Source organism: Gadus morhua, chromosome 21 (assembly GCF_902167405.1).
Source record: "Gadus morhua chromosome 21, gadMor3.0, whole genome shotgun sequence".
Taxonomy (NCBI): Eukaryota; Metazoa; Chordata; class Actinopteri; order Gadiformes; family Gadidae; genus Gadus; species Gadus morhua.
This window is the reverse complement of record NC_044068.1, coordinates 1,587,353-1,597,352: the sequence shown is the minus strand read 5'-3', so window position 1 is coordinate 1,597,352 and position 10,000 is coordinate 1,587,353. Positions and strand designations below refer to the sequence as shown.

At 48.3% G+C, this 10,000-nt stretch overlaps 1 protein-coding gene across 1 annotated transcript in view; it reads right to left on the bottom strand.

The window, feature by feature from the left end:
* The window catches only part of LOC115534841 (unconventional myosin-VI), a gene marked incomplete at its 5' end in the record, with an annotated part of 59,061 nt that overhangs the window by 25,530 nt on the left and 23,531 nt on the right, over positions 1–10,000 (bottom strand). Inside the window, 3 exons of the mRNA XM_030346122.1 lie at positions 2,541–2,749; positions 7,200–7,350; positions 8,098–8,188. Coding sequence (XP_030201982.1) covers positions 2,541–2,749; positions 7,200–7,350; positions 8,098–8,188 — 451 coding nt within the window. The remainder of the gene's footprint in view (positions 1–2,540; positions 2,750–7,199; positions 7,351–8,097; positions 8,189–10,000) is intronic.

Here is a 10,000-nt window from a genome sequence, read left to right as displayed (position 1 = left end):
CCGACCCCGCTCGAGGTTCGTGCTACTGTGTGCGTTACTTGTTTAGCCATGCCTGGTATGTTGGTGTTCGATATGTACACAAGCAACACTTCCACCTCGCTGATGAACGCCTTCTAGATCTCCGCGTTCAGAAAACACCACCTGTTTATGTTTCTGACTCATCCCTTAAATGCTTAACTACATCAACAACTAGGACCATCTTCACGCTGTCACCGCCGCCGTCTGACCGCTGAGCTCCGGGGGTCTAGACCCCGCTGCCGTCAGGGGGAGGGTCTGTACTAAAGAGCAGCGATGGGTCGCAGCGGTCGTCTGACCGCTGCGACCCATCGCTGCTCTTTAGTACAGACTATCCCCTGCTGGGTTTATGAGGTCGTCACGGTTAACGAGGACCTCGTAGTTTACAGCCCGTTTGCTAAGCATTAACCTGACCTGTTAAAACGGGATCACGTCATTAAGTCTGTGCGGAGCGTTTATCGGTGCCCTGGTTCACCCCACCAGCTGAGAGGCACCCAGAGAAAGGCTACCACGCAGGGGTTCAGAGGGAACGACGTGCTGAACAAAGATAGGACCAGTAACATACTGGCTGGTGCTTAATGATAAAGCCCTATTTAAACCATGTCCTCAACTCAACTCTGTACCTGGAAAAGGAAAAGAAAAATCTCTTTTGCGATGCATATTAATGACTTCTCTTCTGTTTATCTCAGGTCATAAATAAATCTGTCTTTCTCTGCAATACATATATATATATATTAGAGCTGTCAAGCGATTAAAATATTTAATCGTGATTAATCGCATTAATGTCATAGTTAACTCTAATTAATCGCGATTAATCACAAATTATTTTTCTATGCTAAATATCCCTTGATTTTTTTGTCCCATAATTCTTCTCATTTTAATTCTCTTATCAACATGGTGAAGTGCATCGGCTTGCCTTGTGCAAATGATTTTTATTGATAACAACATTGGCATATACACTGAGCAAAACAGGACGATACAAAAAAAGAGCCTATAGTGCAATTAAACGACTGCTTTGAACAAATGTCATTTGAACATAGCAGTCAGGCTACTGCTTCTTTGTTTTGAGCCAAAGAAAAAAAAAAAAAAAAAAGTTTTTTTTTTTTTTTTTTTTATAAAATAATTGCGTTAATCGCGCGATAAAAAATTTAACGCCGTTAAATTTGGTTTGCGTTAACGCCGTTAATAACGCGTTTAACTGACAGCTCTAATATATATACTGTACATATACAAACATACATACATACATACACACACACATATATATACAGACACACATATAGCTGTATACACTTCAGCGTTTTTTATAGGTTCTACATTTATATATTATTTTGGTTACATGCAGTAATATTATGTTTTAGAGTGCTGTTTTTTCCACCTAACCTTGAGGGTAGCACAATAAGACACAATAAGATTCTTCTTAAAGCAGTGTTATAAATCAACATGAACCCAATGCTAATCTTTATCTCAAAGGCAGCACAATAAGACATTCTTCTTAAAGAAGTTCTAATAAATCAACATGAACACAGCCCAACCCTGACCTCTATCAACAAGACAACAAAATAAGACTGATTATTCTTGAAGAAATCCTCATCAACCACCATGAACCCAAGAAACACTAACCACTAACTCCAAGACAACCCAAATAGATCCGTTTTGCTCAAAGACGTCCTCATAAACCACCATGAACACAACACTAATGTAAAGACTTCCCCATAAACCACCCTGAACGCAACACTTACCTTAAACCGTACCCATAAATCACCCTGGACACAACACTAACTTAAAGGTGTCCCCATAAACCACCATGACCAACCCACTAACTTAAAGACGTCCCCATAACACAACCCTAACTTAAAGACGTCCTCATACACACAACACTAACTTAAAGACGTCCCCATAACACAACACTAACTTAAAGACGTCCTCATACACACAACACTAACTTAAAGACGTCCTCATACACAGAGCGCTAACTTAAAGACGTCCTCATACACAGAGCGCTAACTTAAAGACGTCCTCATACACACAACACTAACTTAAAGATTTCCTCATACAAACAACACTAACTTAAAAAGACGTCCTCATGCACACAACACTAACTTAAAGATGTCCCCATAAATACAACAGTAACTCAAAGACGTCCTCATAAACCAGCATGAACTCAACACTAACTTAAAGAAGTCCTCATAAACACAACACTAACTTAAAGACATCCTCATACACATAACACTTAAAGATGTCCTCATAAACAACCCTGAACACAACACTAATTTAAAGTCGTCCTCATACACACAACACTAACTTAAAGAAGTCCTCATACACACAGCGCTAACTTAAAGACGTCCTCATACACACAGCGCTAACTTAAAGACGTCCTCATACACACAGCGCTATCTTAAAGACGTCCTCATACACACAACACTATCTTAAAGACGTCCTCATACACAGCGCTAACTTAAAGACGTCCTCATACACACAACACTAACTTAAAGACGTCCCCATAAACCACCCTGATCACTCACAGTCTGCGGTCGTCGTCGTCCTGCCGGCGTCGCTGTTCCTCCTCCTCCCTCCGCTGCCGCTCGCGGTCCATGTCCTCCTGGATGCGCTTCAGCCGCTCGCGTTCCTCCTCCTCCTTCTTCTTGTTCTGCATGGCGGTCAGCAGCTTCTCTGAGCGCCCCACAAGGGCCTGGTGCTCGTGGTCGATGTCAAGGCGGGACATCATGGTGCTCTGCGGGGGAGAGAGGGGGAGGTGAGCCCGGGGGGAGGCTGGAGGGGGGAGGCTTCCTCATATACGGGGACGCTAAAGGCCAAAGCACACAATAGACCGGGGTCCTGTGTGAGGTGAGCTGACACACAGCTCCTCTGCGTGGGGTCTGTGGGCTGCAGACCTTCAGCCGACGCTCTGACAAAGAGTTCCTCACAAAGGGAGGCTGAGGACAAAGAACCGGAGGAGCTGTACAGAGTAGCTGTGGGAGTCCCGACACGAGGTGAACAGAAACATAGATAAATAAACATTCGTTGTTATTGCATCTGCGGGGGCAGCAGACCGCAGAGAGCGTGGTAGTGTTCGTTCTCCTCCCAGATGAAAGGTTCTGGGTTCAATCCCGTGTCTGCAGTCCAACCCGAAGGCATCCTTAGACTTGCTCCTATATGATCAGGATCTCAATCCCCCCGGGGACGAGGAGTCCGCTAAACGACTGCATGGAACATCTGAGGGATGCGTTAGGGAAGTGCGTCAGCACAGAGCCTTCTAGGCTCCAGATAACCACCGCACAATTCAGTCCAGGAGGTGTTGGTGGGAGAGGTGGGGCCTCTGATGTGTTTATGAGCCCGGGTAGTTGTGATGGATGGCTGAGGCTGTGGGACTCTTTCATCTGACTTGATCAAGCCGGCGGGATGAGGAGCGTTTATCCAGACGAGAGCAGACTGCCTCGATGGAGACGGACAGGTGGTGAGGAGAGACGGTATTCACAGTGTTCAGACGCCGGGGGAGCGCCTCTCTACCAAGCTTTGGTTAAGCTGAGACTTCATGTCTTATCCTGAATGTATTCACATTAGAACCCAGCCCTCCTGCACCTGAAGGTGTGAATAACCACTTCACCTGGAGGTGTGAATAACCACTTCACCTGAAGGTGTGAATAACCACTTCACCTAAAGGTGTGAATAACCACTTGAAAGTGTGAATAACCACTTCACCTGAAGGTATGAATAACCACTTCACCTGAAGGTGTGAATAACCACTTCACCTGAAGGTGTGAATAACCACTTCACCTGAAGGTGTGAATAACCACTTCACCTGAAGGTATGAATAACCACTTCACCTGGAGGTATGAATAACCACTTCACCTGGAGGTATGAATAACCACTTCACCTGAAAGTGTGAATAACCACTTCACCTGAAGGTGTGAATAACCACTTCACCTAAAGGTGTGAATAACCACTTCACCTGAAGGTGTGAATAACCACTTCACCTGAAGGTGTGAATAACCACTTCACCTGAAGGTGTGAATGTCCACATCGCAAGAAGGCGTGAATAACCACCTCACATGAAGGTGTGATTGACTAATAACCTCTTCACCTGGGAGGGTGAATAACCACTTCACATGAAGGTGTGAATAACCACTTCACCTGGAGGTGTGAATAACCACTTGAAAGTGTGAATAACCACTTCACCTGAAGGTATGAATAACCACTTCACCTGAAGGTGTGAATAACCACTTCACCTGAAGGTATGAATAACCACTTCACCTGGAGGTATGAATAACCACTTCACCTGGAGGTATGAATAACCACTTCACCTGAAAGTGTGAATAACCACTTCACCTGAAGGTGTGAATAACCACTTCACCTAAAGGTGTGAATAACCACTTCACCTGAAGGTGTGAATAACCACTTCACCTGAAGGTGTGAATAACCACTTCACCTGAAGGTGTGAATGTCCACATCGCAAGAAGGCGTGAATAACCACCTCACATGAAGGTGTGATTGACTAATAACCTCTTCACCTGGGAGGGTGAATAACCACTTCACATGAAGGTGTGAATAACCACTTCACCTGGAGGTGTGAATAACCACTTCACATGAAGGTGTAAATAACCATTTCACCTGGAGATGTGAATAACCACTTCACCTGAAGGTGTGAATAATCACCTCACATGAAGGTTTGACGAACCACTTCACCTGGAGATGTGAATAACCACTTCACCTGGAGGTGTGAATAATCACCTCACATGAAGGTTTGACGAACCACTTCACCTGGAGGTATGAAGAACCACTTCACGTGAAGGTTTGACCAACCACTTCACCTGAAGGTTTGACCAACCACTTCTACTGAAGGTGTGAATAACCTATCCTGTATCTCCTTACAGAGCAGATGAACATTTAGAGACCCCTCCTCCATGTCCTTCTGTATCTCATCCTGTCCGTGGCTGTTTCCCAAAGTGAAGGAAGCATGCTCAACAGCCGCACATTTAAGGGCGCTACGTCATTGAACGCCGACAAGCACCGTTCCAATGTTGAGGACACGCGGAAACTCCCGCCCTTTTCGAGTCCTTTATTTTTGAGAATTCAGAGATTTTTCAAGGATGCATCGATGGATCCTCAACAAGCCAAAATACCCACAATCCTTTGCGTTCACAGACTACGCGGGGTATTTACAAAATGCTTCTGGAAAGCAATACACATTGCTTTACACAAGTGAAGTTTTTGAACGTTTTCAGAAATATTTTGTGCCGTTTTTTTTTTTATAGATTAATCACGTAAATGCAAAAAAAATCGAACGTTTTTGCCACGTAATGATAGGCTATATTTTGCATGGATTGATTTGTTTTAACATGTAGGTAACCACCTATGTAACTGGTAACAATTTCAACAATTAAAATATTAAAATATTTACCACTGGAGCAGAATCAAAAAGAGGAAAGAAGCGCTTCCACACTAGCAAGTCGTTCCAAACTCTGAACTCTACAAACGCTCGGCAGCACTCTAGCCAGCACTCTCCCTCATGTCCGTAGGACGGGACACGCAAGGAAGTGTTCAAGCAAGGTTGCAGCCTTCACTTTGGGAAACAGCCCGTGTGGAGCTGGGGTTCATGACCGTGTTACAGTAGCTCTCTGCGACCGAGGCCCCCAGCGTACAGACGTCTGTCCTCTGGTCAGAGTCCCCCAGTGTACAGACGTCTGTCCTCTGGTCAGAGTCCCCCAGCGTACAGACGTCTGTCCTCCCTGACAGGCTCACAGTGTACAGATGTCTGTCCTCCCTGACTGGTTCACAGTGTACAGACGTCTGTCCTCTGGTCAGAGTCCCCCAGCGTACAGACGTCTGTCCTCCCCGACAGGCTCACAGTGTACAGATGTCTGTCCTCCCTGACTGGTTCACAGTGTACAGACGTCTGTCCTCTGGTCAGAGTCCCCGAGTGTACAGATGTCTGTCCTCTGTGTGAGAGAGCCTCTGGTTGGCGTCTCAGCCCGTCTCGGAGACCGGGTAAGCTCTGCTGGGAGGCGGTATGGCGCAGGCATCTGTGTTTCTATATATTATATATAGTAAGTACTGTGGAGGAGAGGGTCTGGCAGCGGCCCTAAAGATAAATATTCATCTGCTGGAGGTTTTCTTTCCCATCCGGTGACAGAAGAAGGCAACGCAGCCCGGTCAAGTATTGTGTTATGTATTCTCTCTCCCTCCATCTCTCTCTCTCTATCCCTCCCTCCCTCCCTCTCTCTCCCTCCCTCCCCCTCCCCCCCTCTCTCCCTCTCCCTCTCCCCCTCTCCCCCTCTCCCCCTCCCTCCCTCTCCCTCCCTCTCTCTCCCTCCCTCTCTCTCTCTCTCCCTCTCTCTATCTCTCTCTCTCTCGCTCTAAATTGGGTTTCGAGGACCATCAGGGATTTAAAGGGGTCACATGGACCAACAAAATAGGGATTTGCAAATTTAACAAAGTAGCGTCAGAGTGTTTTCAAAGTGTTCCGTCTCGTCGAGTGGCAACAGAACCATCCGCTCATCAGGAGGGCGTGGAGGGAGGGCTGTGGCGCGACGCTGGGGGGTGGAAGCAGACCCTCACACGGCGCTAAGTGTTTCCCCGTCAGCGTGGTGCGACTCTGCAGCCCGTCTCTGTGAGGGCCCGGGGGGGCGGGGGGTTGGAACAGTGCTTTGAAGGCAGGCGGTTTGGGGGGGGGAATGGATCTGGAGAGGAGGCGGGACTCGAGAAGAACACGCTGCCTCTGGCATCCAGCCCCATCACTGGACCCAGGGGTCACCCGGACCCAGGGACACAGGGGACCCACCAGACTACGCTAGGAGCAGGGTTGGTCCTGGGTCCGGTTTGGCCCGGGGCCAACCCGGACCCAGGACCAACCCGGGCCCACCGGACCCAAACACCACGTCTTCCTGCTACAGGGGGTCGTTTGGTCAGAGATGGCGTAGACTCCACCAACACACGACTGATCCTTCAGCCGTTCTGTCCCGGGTGCTGGTGGGCCGTCCGTCCGTCTCTAATGGACCCATGTTTTAACCACGGCGGAGACGAGGAAGACCTCGCTCACTGAAGAGAGGGTCCGTTAAGAGGAGGACTAACAGCTAGCCAGGGCGTGGGTCCACGCTCCACGTCACTGAACAGAGTCTGAATACAGCTGCCCTGGGGGGGGGGGGTCCAGTCCTGGGTCATGTGACGTGTGCGTGTGTGTGCACCTTGATCTTGGCCATCAGCAGGTCGATGGAGGCCTCCAGCTCCAGGACCTGCCGGCTCATCTCCTGCTGGCCCTCCTTCAGCCCGCCGACCACCTCCGTGAAGCGCGACATCCTGGTCTTCAGGCTGCGCACCTTCACCAGACCGTCGATGCTGAGCACGCGCACGCAGAGAGGGAGACACACACACAGACACACACACACACAGACACACAGACGAAGAGACACACACACACACACACACACACACACACAGACACACAGACGAAGAGACACACACACACAGACAAAGAGACACACGCACACACACACACACACACAGACAAAGAGACACACACACACACACACACACACACACACACACACACAGACAAAGAGACACACACACAGACGAAGTGAGACACACACACAGGCGAAGAGACACACACAGACGAAGAGACAAACACGCGCACACACACACACACGCAGAGACACACACACACACACACACGCAGAGACACACACTCACACAAAGAGACACACACACACACGAGGAGACACACACACACACACACAAAGAGACACACACACACACGAAGAGACACACACAAACACGCAGAGACACATACACACACATACAGGCAGGCAGATACAGAGATACACACAAACACGCAGACACACACACACACACACACCACACAGGCTGTTAAATGTGATGTGGTCTGGGTTGATGAAGAGGAGTGTGATGGTGATGAAGGAGGGGTTGATCGAGGGATGAGGAGGATATTAAAGAGAGAGGTTCAGTGGGTGGAGGGAGATGGAGGCAGAGATGACGGATGGAGATGAGAAGATATAATAACAGATAAGGAGAGGAGATGAGGAGATAGGAGAGAGGGAGGAGAGGAGAGGAAAGTCGCCCTACCGTGGTTTGTGTTTCCTCCGGCAGAGCCACATACGGATCGTCTTCTGCATGATGATGCAGGCCTTGGCCCGGTAAACCATCTTGTTCTTCACTGGGGGGAGAGAGAGATGCAGGCATTATTGTTCCGTCAATCCTCCCTTTGTTGAATTCTTTCCCTGCTGTGGAGTCAGTGTTTCCCTGCTGTGGAGTCAGTGTTTCCCTGCTGTGGAGTCAGTGTTTCCCTGCTGTAGAGTCAGTGTTTCCCTGCTGTAGAGTCAGTGTTTCCCTGCTGTGGAGTCAGTGTTTCCCTGCTGTAGAGTCAGTGTTTCCCTGCTGTGGAGTCAGTGTTTCCCTGCTGTGGAGTCAGTGTTTCCCTGCTGTGGAGTCAGTGTTTCCCTGCTGTGGAGTCAGTGTTTCCCTGCTGTGGAGTCAGTGTTTCCCTGCTGTGGAGTCAGTGTTTCCCTGCTGTGGAGTCAGTGTTTCCCTGCTGTGGAGTCAGTGTTTCCCTGCTGTAGAGTCAGTGTTTCCCTGCTGTGGAGTCAGTGTTTCCCTGCTGTGGAGTCAGTGTTTCCCTGCTGTGGAGTCAGTGTTTCCCTGCTGTGGAGTCAGTGTTTCCCTGCTGTAGAGTCAGTGTTTCCCTGCTGTGGAGTCAGTGTTTCCCTGCTGTAGAGTCAGTGTTTCCCTGCTGTGGAGTCAGTGTTTCCCTGCTGTGGAGTCAGTGTTTCCCTGCTGTGGAGTCAGTGTTTCCCTGCTGTGGAGTCAGTGTTTCCCTGCTGTGGAGTCAGTGTTTCCCTGCTGTGGAGTCAGTGTTTCCCTGCTGTGGAGTCAGTGTTTCCCTGCTGTAGAGTTAGTGTTTCCCTGCTGTGGAGTCAGTGTTTCCCTGCTGTGGAGTCAGTGTTTCCCTGCTGTAGAGTCAGTGTTTCCCTGCTGTAGAGTTAGTGTTTCCCTGCTGTGGAGTCAGTGTTTCCCTGCTGTAGAGTCAGTGTTTCCCTGCTGTAGAGTCAGTGTTTCCCTGCAGGCTAATAGAGGTCCTCTGAATAGAATGGAGAGAGCGAGACACGGGGAGTCACAGAGAAAGAGAATCATGAATTTTGATGCGCTGAAAGCCTACGGTGATATTCATATAATATAACATTAAAAAAACATAGACCGGCAGTCAGAGAAGAGAAGAGAGAAAGGTACATATACGAGAGAGTGACCATCGCATGAGACAAAGAGAGAAGGAGAGAGGGAAAGAGACAGGGAGAGAGAGAGAGACAGGGAGACAGGGAGAGAGAGAGACAGGGAGACGGGGAGAGGCAGACAGATACGCACAGAGAGACAGATACACACGGAGAGAGAGAGAGAGAGAGAGAGAGAGAGAGAGAGAGAGAGAGAGATACAGACAGACAGACAGACAGACCGACAGAGAGAGACCGACGAGAGAGACAGACAGGGAGACAGACGGAGAGAGAAAGAGGCAGAGAGAGGAAGACAGAGACAGAGAGAGACAGTAGCTGTGTTCGAAATCGTTCCCTATCATGGATGTAGTGCACTAAATAGGGTGCACGCCATTTTGTAGGGTGTTCGAATTCTCAGTGGTCCACTATATAGGGCACTATATAGTGGACTTAAAATAGGGTACATACGATGTTCCCTACATGTTACTCCCGTATACCACAATCCAATGCGGTTGTATTTTTCCGGAGGAGAAGAAGAAGCTGAATAACCGCGAAAACTAATACGTTTAATGATGGAGTCTGCGGCTTTAGTTTAGAAATGTCAACAATTTATCTGGGATTTAACATAGAATATTTAACATTCCAAATTAATAAAAAAAATACTTGAACAAGGAAATGTAACATTCAACATCAATACAACCTCCAGCTTTCCTCGTGAGTGCCGGGTTTGTTTACATGATGTGGGCGCATCTGTCTGCGTCACA